The 13,055-nt window shown below is 43.2% G+C and overlaps 1 protein-coding gene across 1 annotated transcript in view; it reads left to right on the top strand.

Moving 5' to 3' along the window:
* Positions 1 to 10,084, top strand: part of PAIP2B (poly(A) binding protein interacting protein 2B) — a 45,868-nt gene extending 35,784 nt beyond the window's left edge. The window contains exons 2-4 of the mRNA XM_027554938.1: positions 1,200 to 1,348; positions 3,248 to 3,424; positions 4,387 to 10,084. Coding sequence (XP_027410739.1) covers positions 1,208 to 1,348; positions 3,248 to 3,424; positions 4,387 to 4,443 — 375 coding nt within the window. The 5' untranslated portion in view covers positions 1,200 to 1,207 and the 3' untranslated portion in view covers positions 4,444 to 10,084. The remainder of the gene's footprint in view (positions 1 to 1,199; positions 1,349 to 3,247; positions 3,425 to 4,386) is intronic.
* Positions 10,085 to 13,055: the final 2,971 nt, after the last annotated feature.

Raw genomic sequence — 13,055 nt, forward strand, 5'->3', positions numbered from 1 at the left:
GAACACAAGAAGTTCATCCCACCTTTATAATACAGAAATGTTGGAAACACACCAATTGACAGAATGTCTATATTAATATGGAAATGAGAAAGAGCAAATGATGGAGCATCATGCTCTTACCATAAGAATGGGTGCTTGGGGAATGGGTGTGTGTATATGTGTCTGTATGTACATAGGGGAAGTCAGCAAGCTTATATCCACCACATTGTGAATCATTTTTAACTCTATATAGTTAGACAGCTGATGACCTTACTTTTTTCCATTTTGCTTTCCAATGTGATAAACATGTATTATTTTTTGAAATAGGTTTTAAAGAAAAACAGAGCTTAATAAGAATCAGAATAGGGACTTCCCTGGTAGTCCAGTGGCTAAGCTTCTGTGCTTCCAGTGGAGGGGGCCTGGGTTCAATCCCTGGTCAAGGAACTAGATCTCACATGCTGCAGCTGAGAGCTCACATGCTGAAACTAAAGATCCTGCGTGCCACAGCTAAGACTCAGCACAAGCAAAAATAAATAAATAAATAAAAAAGAGAAGAAAACAAAAGAAAAAAAATCAGAATAAGGGTCAACTGTTTACAATGTTTATTAAGAATGTATTTTTTTCTACCTATTTAAATGTTAGGGAAGCTATGATCTTGGTTAGGTTCTAGAACTTACAGAAATTTGACTTGAAAAGGTCCCCTCCCACCCAGCACCCATCCCACTTGCCTGCTGCTGCTGCTGCTGCTAAGTCACTTCGGTCGTGTCTGACTCTGTGTGACTCCATGGACGGCAGCCCACCAGGCTCCCCCGTCCCTGGGATTCTCCAGGCAAGAACACTGGAGTGGGTTGCCATTTCCTTCTCCAGTGCATGAAAGTAAAAAGTGAAAGTGAAGTCGCTCAGTCGTGTCCTACTCTTAGCGACCCCATGGACTGCAGCCCACCAGGCTCCTCCATGCATGGGATTTTCCAGGCAAGAGTACCGTAGTGGGGTGCCATTGCCTTCTCCATCCCACTTGCCTATAAAGGCTAACTGAGCTGAGATGTTTTTTCTTTTAACTCTTAAAGAATTGTGCATCTGTATAGGTAACTAGTTACAGACTAGCATTTTCTGTTTATCTGTAGTTAATAACTTGATTTAGAACATCAGAAGCATCTGGAAGAATCTTTTCATGTCCTTGATCCGTGTATCATTTTATCCTTTCTTTTGCTCCTGTGTAGGTTCTGTCATGATGAATGGATCCAGTGTGGCGAATACATCACCCAGTGTAAAATCCAAAGAGGACCAGGTGTTAAATGGGCATGATGAGAAGGAAAACCCATTTGCAGAGTACATGTGGATGGAGAATGAAGAGGATTTCAACAGACAGGTAAAGAAGTGAAAGGCTAATGATACATGTAGTTCAACAGCTATATTTTACCATCAGTCTGTCAAAAGAGAAATGTATTCATTGGCTTTAGAATAACTTGAAAATACGTAGATGCTTGGTCAGGGCTGACCAAAAAGCAACTTCAGTTGCTAAGAGACCAAATTGAAGATACCTTGGAGGACAATATTGAAATTTTTCTATCATGCTAATTAAAAGAGGATCCAATGCCATGGTGTTCTGATGTAGGCTCCTGGGAAACAGCAGACCAGCCTGGCATGCCCCAAGTAGGAACTCAGGGACTGGCAGAATGCAAGTCTGAGATAGAGAGTGTATTTGGTGGGGAAAGGCTAGATTGCTTCCACAAAGATCCAGCAGTAACCAATTGTCTTATATCTCTGTGGTTTTAACAGCCCCAGGTCAGCACTCCAGGTAGACAGGTGACTCTGCAACCACTTGATGCCTTCCATCATGATGCCCTGCCACTCCCAGGGCATTTGGCAACTGTAGGATAACTGGAAGTCAAGCCATAGGAAGGGGAGAGAGCCAAATGTTAAGGCAAAGGGTCTCCTTTTAACCAAATGATGCCAGAGTGCTCACATCCCTTCTTGGGGACATTATGTGATTATAGTTACATGGCCACATCCAGCATGGGAGACAGGAGATTCGATTTTAACTGAACAACTGGTGCTTTGGGGAGATGGAAATGAGTTTAGGAAAGAGCCAGGAGTTTCCACCTCTGTGGCTCACTGTGGTATGATCTGTGTGAACAGTTCATAGACCATGCTTCCTATGACACCCCTGGGCCCAGGTGACTGCTTTTGTGGCTTGTGCCTGTGAATAAGGGTAGACTTAATATGGAAGAGCATGTTGTTATGCTCTCAGGGAGAGTTAGGGCAGATCCTGAGCAGTCATGTTAAATCTTGTAGTTTGGAAATATTTTCAGTTGTTATTTTAAGTACTTTGTAACTAATTTACTTGAGATTAAAAAAATAAAAAGTATAGTTAATTGTAATGTTGAAATCGTATGTTTAAGTCTTGCTACAAGTGACTTTTCCTTTGGATTCAACTAAATTGGCTAGTTTGGGTGATTGTTTTTGCTTGACCAGCCCTCTGGTGGCGGCATACGAGCTGTGAATCAGTCACCAGGCAGCCTGCAGGAAGGGGATGGCCAAACATGAAGCGGGAGGCCTGTGAAAATCACACTAATCTCCAGAGTGAAGCATACTCTTTACCAAGAATTAACAGGGTCTACAAAGAAGTATAAAATATCCTTGCTATGTATAAGACACTCTTTTTCAGAAATATGCAAGTTGTTTAAATATTTGTATTATTTCTTCTTGTTTTGAAAGAATTTTCTACTGGTATGCCAGAACGTGTTCTTTATATCTTTCTAAGGTTCTGAAAGTATTTTTCTCCCGAAGGGGCTTTATTACTAGAAAAGTGGGCCAGAAGCTGGGAGTTGGTTTTGGTTTAATCTCCACTGTCCAGGTAGTAGTCTAGATACATAGTTCCTGAACCCTTTTCATACTTGTAAAATGGGAAATTTAAGAGCTGCCTCTCAATAAGATTGAAAAAAAAAATGTCAAGCTTTAAAGTGATTTTCTGTTAAGTGCCATATGAGTGAAAAATATCTGTGTCATGTATTAGATCTGTGAAGACTGGAATTTCTGCTATTTGGACTATTTCCTGTCTTATTTTTTATGGAATTTGATTGAAAATACTAAAAGTTATATTTTTTTCTAGCCTTTCATTAGAAGCATCGTAATTCTTCGTAGATCTCATACAAGATCATTCTTAGTTGCAAAGTAATAACCTCTGAAAGAAAGAGGTAGAAAAAAACTAGAAAGTTTGAGTCCCACTGGAACAGTTAAGTCTGAGCTCTTCTGCTTTGCTTGCCAGGTGGAGGAGGAGCTGCAGGAGCAAGAATTCTTGGACCGCTGCTTTCAGGAGATGTTGGACGAGGAAGACCAAGACTGGTTTATTCCATCACGAGACCTGCCTCAGGCCATGGGACAGTTGCAACAACAGTTAAATGGACTGTCCGTCAGTGATGGTCGTGATTCTGAAGATATTTTGGTAAGAGCATACGTAGTTCCACATGTGACATAGTGAAAAGAATATAGGATTTGGAGCCACGTCTCTCTTTTTGGCCCAACAACCTTGGGCAAGCTTTGGCGCCCTCTGAGTCACTGTTTCTTCCCTCACCACCTGGGCATTAACAGGGGGTGCATTGAAGACGCACTGCACCTCTTAAAGCACTGTGGAAATGTGATTGCTGCAGCATCACCAACTTTCATTTTCTCCAGTGGGATTTTCAAAACAGAATTGGGATTAAGGATAAAAATTTGAACATGGAAGACGTTTGGTTTCAAATTATCATTTGCTGTTGTCCTTTTCTTTTACTGTCCCTCAAATCTGTATTTATAGTTTTGAATGATTCTGTTATAAAAACTGGAAGGAATATACTTCTAAGAGACTGTTTTCCACTTATAATTAGAAGACCAGATAAATGAATTCCCTGCCTTCCATGTTTACTTAATGTCAGAATTCCATAAGTGACATTGTTCGTGCACAGTTCATGTCTGAATGATTTTGCCTGGCAGTTTGCTGAGGTTTTAGATCAAGATCATGTGAATCAAGAGAGTAGATAACCAAAGAGAGGATAGACAAAAATAATATAGGGATTGTGGTAACCAACCTAGTTTGATGGAGTACTCTGATTTTCATTGAGTTAAGGTACTTATGAACTAAAAAATTATTTTTTGAGTCCAGGTTAACAAGCCTCTAATGAAAGCATCATGAAGGGAACAGGAGTCTAAAGCAGGGAGGAGAAAATGAGATTAGCAGGGGCTGAGTCCATCAGGAGCCACTGAGAACAGTCCAGGAATAACTGCCTGAGTTGCAAGGAATTCTGTTTTTTTCTCTCCTTTGGGCTGAGAGGAAGATACTGCTAATAACAGAAGCAAGGAGAAAATAAATTTTAAAGTGCTAAAGTGCAGCTTGTCTTGGGATTTATTATCTCTTGGTTCTTATTTCAGAGCAAAAGTAACCTGAATCCGGATGCCAAGGAATTTATACCAGGAGTGAAGTACTGAGCTGACAGAAAGCTTTGAGGAGGACTTGTGTGTCCCCACATCTGGGGACAGTGCTGCACAAGAAGGCGGAGCTGAAGAGGGGGGTGGGATGGGCAGGGGGTGCGCAGCGGGGAAGGGAACAGTGGTTCAACTTGACACTGTGACTAGAGTAACTGATGTGCTCAGTCTTTCTCTACAAGCCTCTGAGTATTTCTCTTTTGTTCTACTGACTTTCATTTGAAGCAATTTCCTATTATTTTTATTAGCTTTCGATTTAGGGAAATTGCAGTCTTTCCTCATGCCCTCATCAAGAATGTTCTGCTGTGTGTGTTTAAAAGAATAAGCTGACCAAGAAAATCTGGGTGTTTACAAATGCCCTACCCACCCTGCTGTCTACTTACCAAGGGCAATGAACACCTGGAGCACTACATATTCAATCTGTTGCGCTGGATGGGAAGAGGGACAGTTGGAAGAAGCAGGTTTTGTAAACCAGAGTACTCAGCTCCCCAACCCCTGGGGGTTTCCTGCAATGTGCTGGGATTACCACTGGCCTGCTGAGCCCGTGTCTCCTTGCCTGAACCCTATTCAAGAAAACACAGGCTTAACAGTACTGGTTTACCAGTACTTTAGATGGTTGATAAACCGACTTTCATCAGCCATCTTTTGGAGGACTGGGATGGTGGTGTCACTTGAGTCATTGATTTACTGTTGACCTACTCTTAAGCCTCTGTTTATGGCTGCCATCAGACTCATTATTTACAAGGCATAAGAGTTCTAGGGTGGATTTGCCACCTCGTCTCTCATGGTGTCTAATCCCCTGTCTCCTTTCTGCCCTGAACTCTATTCTGTTTTTAAGAAGAGACTGTTACCAAAGGTGTGTGAGAGGCATGCGGTGCTGGCCATCAGCTTCAGTCTGGAGAGATCATCCTTGAATCCTGATAGTTATCATCTTAAATTTATTTTGACAGTTTTTCCTAGCCCTGTGAAGACTTGGTCCACCTGTATCTTCCTTTCCTTAGAAAGATTGTGTACTTTTATAAGTCCATGTATTTTTCAGAACACTAGCAAGAAGCTCCATTCACAGTTTGATGCTTCTCCCCACCTTACAGAATTATGCAAAAGAACTCCAGAAAAGCCTAGGAGAGTGAGTCCCGCTTGACCCTGTGACTGTGTGACGCACCGGGACAGTTTCAGCAGTTATAAAGTTTTGCTGTTTCCACACACCCAGCTTTTTGAGTTTTCTGGGTTGAACTTTCTGGGTATATTCTTTTCCTGCCCACAGGTCACAGGTGTTTTGGTTATTGTTGTTGTTGATACTCATAAGGAACTAAATTGGGCACCAGGATATGCCTTTGTGTGCTGGAGAGGTTGGTGGCAGAGTCAGGTCTTAAAAAGAGCGTGTCTGGTCCTGGCCATTCTCCCAGGATGGGCAAGGACTGGCAGGGGCCTGAGGAGAACAGTGGCCCGTCTGTATGACCGCCACTGTCTTGTATGACAAGCGTGTCAGGAAAAGATCATGGAACTTGAATAAAGTCTGTAAATTCAGTATGTGTTTATGGGACAGAGGTTGGAAGGAAAGGAGTAGGGTCTGGAAAACTTAAGAATTTCTCCTTTCTCTTACGAGGTCCCTTGCTGACTTTTCTAACAGCCACAGGTTAATGTCAGATTGAAAATATGAACCCATATTTCCAGATGGGCTCCTGAATTCACAAAGCCTCTACCTTGACAGAATGGAACTCTTTTAACTTGTGTTCAGGGAGGGCTACAAATAAAGAAACGTCTTAATTCCAGCTTCAGCTTTCAGCTGGAATGGTTGCCTCTGATAAGGCAAGGACCTTGGAAGTGTAGAAACAAAGGTCTCTTTCTTCCAGGACTGCTGTTCCTCCTTCAATCTGCATTAACTTGTCCAAGCTCGGAATTCTAAAGGCTGCTCAAAGTGTGTTGGGATTGCAGCAGGAGCCGTTTTCTAGACCATGGTGTCTCCATCACGGAGAGAACCTCGGATTCTTTCTTATGTGGCTCCTGGTCTAGGAAGTCCTTCAGGGATCTGCATCAAGGGTCCTCATCCTGACGAAGGCGTGCCCTTCTGACACCTAGGCTAAGCTGTTAGGTGTGGTCCAAGTGGCTTGCTTCCCCTTCTGCTGTGGGTTTCATCTTAGATGTCAGCATGGTTTCACAAGGCGTATTTGGTCAGGACTAAGAAAGCTTCCTGCCAGATAAGCAGTGGAACCTGAGGACTGGCCTTTCCAGTCCTGTTGAGACACAGTGTGCTGACCCCGGGATCAGGAAGCGGCTAGCAGGGTGACCACCTTTTTAATGTGTGTGTTTGTGCTTCTAGTGGTTCCCCTTCATTCTGACTTTTCTCCATCTATTTTATGTTGCGAGGTGGGAGCACTGTCGTCACCCAGACCACGGGTCCAGCTGTAGTCCGTTTGCCACCTCCTTAGCAGGAAACGCATGTGGGTCTTCCTGGGTCTTCAGTGAAGAAAGGCTGGACTCAGACTTTTCCTCATAGGAGAGATTACGGATGCAAGCCAGACTAGATACCATTACCTTTTCAGGATGAGGCTGGTATTATTTTAAGTGATGATTTTGATGTTGAATTTAAGCCACTATTCTTTTTTTGGCACCTGGAAGTTTAAGTATAGAAACAGAACATGTATTTTTAACAATTGCTAATTCTGACTAGTCCCAGTCTTATTTTATTAGTGATTGATTTTGTGGTTATTGGACTCTTAAACTCCAAAACGAAAAGTATTTTATCTCTTGCTCTTCAAGGAGAAAAAAACAAAAGAAATGCCTTTTAGTTTCTCTAGCCCTTTGAACTGCAACAGAGAATTTGATGGACATAGCCTAGGCCTGAGCAGCTGCAGCTTTGGGTCTTTGGGCCAGTTTCTGACTGCAGCAGTTGATTTTAGGGTATTACATAAGGTCAAACCCCTAAAAATTGTAAGGAAAAGGCTGGACCTTTGCAGCACCTTTAGTTTCCAAAGTCAAAACAGCTTGGGTCTCTCTTATTAAAGTTACAATGCTAATTATGACTTTAAAGTGTTTTTAGAGGTAATCAGCATTTTTCAAATTGTGTATTACTATAATGGCAAAGTTCTGTCTTGCGTTGGGAGATGCTGGGAGGTAAGGTCAGTCAAACACTTTGACCTCAGAGTGTAAATTCATGTATGTCAGGGAGGAAAGTTGTGTGAAGAAGTAGCCAAAGGAAACTGCATTAGTGCTGCTGCAAAGCCAGTATGTAAACACCAGGAGCCCAGGACTCTACACTGCTGAGATGGGAGGGGGCACGTGTTCTTCGCTAAGGGTCCTGGCATCACGTTTAATGGTGTTGTTTGATTTGGATTATGTTGATGTATGAGCTCAGCCAGAGACCTGACAGTTTTGACCAAGATTTGGAGAGCATTTGGGAAAGACTGTATATCCCTGGCCACTCTCTTCCGGAGTAGATGTAGAGCTCATGAGTTTGGGAAGTGGGTGGAGAGCAGGAGGACTGACTGAGGTCTGGTGAGCATCAGGAGTGTTGGTTTTCCCCTCCCTTTGCCCACAGTCACCTGTGTGAACCATGTGAATCGTTTCCCCTCTCATTGCCCACACAGATTGTTAGTTCTCCTGGTCCCCGTGTGGTACAGTGTACTTTCTGCAGCCACTGCCCTGCTGCCTTGCAGATTTCATCCACAGGCTTGGTTAGTCACAATTTAGTAAAGTTTTTTCCCCTCTGTTTTTAATCTTCTATTTCTCCCATCTTGAAGCTGCCATTAGTGACAAAGGACGGAGGAATAGGAGGCTGACCCAGGGACACATTCAGGCTTCCTACACAGCCTCTGTACCTGGCTCACTACATCCTGTGTTCACACTACTTGTGTGTATGTGCTAAGTCACCTCAGTTGTGTCCGACTCTTTGCAGTCCTATGGACTATAGCCCACCAGGCTCCTCTGTCTATGGGATTTGCCAGGCAAGAATACTGGAGTGGGTTGCCATTTCCTCCTCCAGGGGATCTTCCCAGCCTAGGATCGGACCCAAGTCTCTTTACCACACTAGCTCCACCTGGTCTCACTGCCCAATCCTCCATAGCTATCCACAGTCCAGATTTTGCTGGGGGAGGTGGGGTGTCATACACTGGGACAGCTAACTACACTGATCTCTACAGGGTGTTACAGGTTCATCACCACACCCCCAGGGGACAGAAGAGAACTCTACAAAGGAACAGATGCACCATCTTCAAAGAAAAAGGCCCTTTATGTTTTGTTAAGAGGAGTCTCATTTATGAGGTCTGCTGAGCTTTCTTTCCCAGTCCTACCTTACTGGCTCCCTTTTAATATTGTAAATAGTAAGGAAAATGTTTTCACTCTGTAACTCAACACTAATTGAGAATCCTCTCTTGTTGATTGTGGGCCTTCGGAAATGTTTAATGCTTGTTGGGTGGTTTGCAAGACAGGGACTTTTTTTTTTTTAACACCTTTATTGAGGCATGTTATCATAAAGTTTGTCTATTTCAAGTGTACAAGTCAGTGATTTTAATAACTTCCTGAGTGGAACAGACATACAATTCTGTTTTAGAACCTTTGCATCCCCCTTAATAAGATCCTTCATGTCTATTTACATGGTACCCACGGTACTTGCCTAGCTCTAGGCAACCACTAATCTATTACTATAAATTTGCCTTTTCTGGACATAATCTCAATGGAATCATACAATCTGGTCTCTTGTATCTGGCTTTCTTCATTTAGTGTATTTTTGAGGTTAATCCATGACATATAATTTATGTTACTGGTTTGTTCTTTACTGCTAAATAATATTCCATTGATGGATATACCACATTTTGTCAGCAGGGAGTCTTACTAAACTTGGATTTCAACCTCTTGGGGTCCAAATGGAACCCTGAGAACACAGGACTCATGGGGGAGCTGCTGTGCATGTCAAAGGAACTGCGTGTCAGAACCAGCTCCGTCAGCAGCAGCTCCACAAGGAGCCTGAACTGCTGCAGAAATTTTTACAATTTTGCATCTTATTTTTTGTATGAAACTTTCATGCCGTCTATGTCAGCACAGATAATTAACAGCATCTGATAATTAACAAGTTCATGAGCATGTGTTTGAGTGGAAAGAAATGAAACCATCAATACCGCGTTGGATATTTTTTTCTCCTCAGCTAGACAGAGAAATCTCTGAACTTTCTAAACAATGTTATTTCCATTACAAAGCTGAACATGTGTTATGATCACGCCGCCTTTGTTGGATCGAGTTAGAAGAGGACAGCCAGCAGAGGAGGCCAAGAGGAGAACGGGAGTGAACTCTGTGGTGCATCCCAGCGGGTCTGTGCACGGCCCACGGGTCTGCTGCTGTGGGCGGTGAAGTGCTGACGGTGCCAGGGCAGCTCAGCACCTCCAGCAGGCCCGGGCCTGGACTTTGGACCTTTTCCCCTATTTCTCAGGTGTTTAAAAGCTGTTTCTGTTCCTTCTTTTCCTATGTATACATTACATGGTAGTTGTTAGTACTTCTTTGTGGGAGGGGCAGAGCTTTAAAATTGAAGAAAATAATTTTCATAAAAATATCAAAAATGGAAAAAAGTTACTTTTTAAAAAATTTGCTATACAAAGTGGCAGCTGTTGAAAATCTCTCTCATTAAAATGAGAATAAAATGCATTTGCTGGCAGTCGTACTGTTTTTCCTTCAGTGGGGTCATTATATTAGAGGAGGATATGTGTATGTGATTTTTGTCTCAATATGAATCAGTTTTAGTCGCACAATCTTCCACTCTAAAATGTGTTACAAAGTATTAAAAGCATTGTCTTGGAAGTTAGACCTGAGTGAATCCCATCTCCATCACTTCGTGCCTCTGGCCTGAACGTGTTTATCTGTCAAGGTATAACACCTTCTTTCTGGGGCTGTTGTGAAAATTTGACCAAATTTAATTTCAAATACAGCCTGGCATATGATCAGCACTTAATACATGGTAGTAATATTGGCAATACTGTGAGTACCTTTGAACAGAGGCGGTAACAGGAAATCCTTGAGCTTGAAGGATAGCTGTTATTTTTCCTGTTCCTGGGCAAAACTTACTCCTCTCTAGAATAAACAAGTAAAGGGATTCTATATTTGCCTTTCAACTACTGAACAAGGTAGCTCAGAGGTTAAAGCACCTGCCCGCAACGCAGGAGACCTGGGTTCGATCTCCAGGGGTTGGGAAGATCCCCTGGAGAAGGAAATGACAACCCACTCCAGTGTTCTTGCCTAGAGAATCCCATGGATGGAGGAGCCTGGTGGGCTACAGTCCATGGGGTCGCAAAAAGCTGGACACGACTGAGCGACTTCACTTTCACTTTTCACTTTACTGAACGAGTCCGAGAGCCTGCTAGGTACCTGGCATTGTTCTAGGCACCAGGGCTGCTGACGTTAATAAGCAGGCGTCATTCCTGCTCTTGTGGAGGTTAGTTACTGTTTACACCTCGCTTGAACCTCCCATTGATTCTCTGAGAGGCTTTATTTTATATGGTAGAAAGATCAGGGGATCACACCCTAGCCCATGGGTTTTGAGTGCTTTTGCCTCCTTCTTACAATCAGGTTTCTAAAAATCTGAGCTGACTTGCCTATTTACAGCTTTTTGAGATACTGCAGTCATGTCTATACAGGGCCTGAACGATTCACAGCCTTTAAGATGTGCATTGTTCAGAACTTTCATTCAAAATTTTCATTAAACTAAGTACAGATACTGTAAACAGTACAGTCCATACATTTTCACCAAACTTTGTTGGTATAAGGGTATCATTCCCTTTTAATCTTTATATTAAAAACCTTCAGAGCACTCATCACAGTTGGTCGACATTTCAGTGAACGCTTGCTGACAGGGTGGCGCATATGAGGCCATGCTGTCCACGAGGTAACACAGGTAGAGTGAGGCAATGCTGGCCTCTTCAAGTGCGGTTTTTGTTCCCAGCTGTCTTGCTTGGCTGTTGAGCTCAGATGAATACATGCATTCCCAGTGGCTTGGCAGTATGGAATTCCATTAATTTATCCTATGTTATTAGGGAAGGAGATTATAAATTTAAAGGAGAATCTCATTAAAAATCACTTACGACTTAACGACCTTCTGTACAACCTCTGTGTTACAGAGCCTGACTGGAGAATAAGCTACCCCATCACATCTCCTTTGGCCAAATGAAACAGGAACACATCTGACCTTGTACACTTTAGTGCTGCGTTTTTTTCAACTAGTATTTAGTGAGCACTCACGAGTTGGCCGGTTCAATCACTTCATGGCAAATAGATGGGGAAACAGTGGCTGACTTTATTTTTCTGGGCTCCAAAATCACTGCAGATGGTGATTGCAGCCATGAAATTAAAAGACGCTTACTCCTTGGAAGCAAAGTTATGACCAACCTAGACAGCATATTAAAAGGCAGAGACATTACTTTGTCAACAAAGGTCCGTCTAGTCAAGGCTATGGTTTTCCAGTGGTCGTGTATGGATGTAAGAGTTGGACTGTGAAGAAAGCTGAGCGTCAAAAAACTGATGCTTTTGAACTGTGGTGTTGGTCTTGAGAGTCCCTTGAACTGCAAGGAGATCCAACCAGTCCATCCTAAAGGAGATCAATCCTGGGTGTTCATTGGAAGGACTGATGTTGAAGCTGAAACTCCAATACTTTGGCCACCTGATGCAGAGCTGACTCATCTGAAAAGACCCTGATGCTGGGAAAGATTGAGGGCAGGAGGAGAAGGGAAGAACAGAAGATGAGATGGTTGGATGGCATCACTGACTCAGTGGACATGAATCTGAGTGAACTCCGGGAATTGGTGATGGACAGGGAGGCCTGGCGTGCTGTGGTTCATGGGGTTGGAAAGAGTCGGGCACGACTGAGTGACTGAACATGAAAGTGAAGTCGCTCAGTCGTGTCTTTTTGCAACCCCATGGACTGTAGCCTACCAGGCTCCTCAGTCCATGGAATTTTCCAGCCAAGAGTACTGGAGTGGGTTGCCTTTTCCTTCTCCAGGGGATCTTCCCAACCCAGGGGTCGAACCCAGTTCTCCCGCATTACAGGCAGACGCTTTACCATCTGAGCCACCAGGTTGGCACTAAAGTCAATCAAGCTGTGCTCCTCACTGTGCTCTAAGACCTCCACTGTTCAACTGGAATAGTAGAGCCCTGACAATGGTATGAAGTGATGGCTGTTTCCTGAAGAACGTAAGTATGTCTTATTTAAATTCTTCACCAATAGTTTCAGATTCTAAATCCAAAATCCAGTGAGGTAACAATTCTCCCAGATTAGAACTGTCTGTTGTCCCCTAAATCCTACTGGAACTATCAAGAGAGGCTATGATATGTCTAAGGTTATTCCTGGTGATATTCCCCATGGAGAACATTTTGTTCCACTAAACATGGTCAGGCAAGGGTTTTTACCCAGTTTGACAGGAGAAAATTGAGATCACAGGTTAATTAGCAGCCACATGTCATGAGTATCTAGCATGAGGGGTGGGGGCAGCACACAAATGGATTATCTAACCGTGTGGTGAGCAGACTGCAGACCACAGGTCAAGCACCTGAGCATGGGACTTTAAACCCCAAGCTAAACCATTTCAGAGCCCTCTGGGATACCTGCTGGCAAGTAAGCTGAGGATGTACACAGCAAA

Source organism: Bos indicus x Bos taurus, chromosome 11 (assembly GCF_003369695.1).
Source record: "Bos indicus x Bos taurus breed Angus x Brahman F1 hybrid chromosome 11, Bos_hybrid_MaternalHap_v2.0, whole genome shotgun sequence".
NCBI classification, from domain to species: Eukaryota; Metazoa; Chordata; class Mammalia; order Artiodactyla; family Bovidae; genus Bos; species Bos indicus x Bos taurus.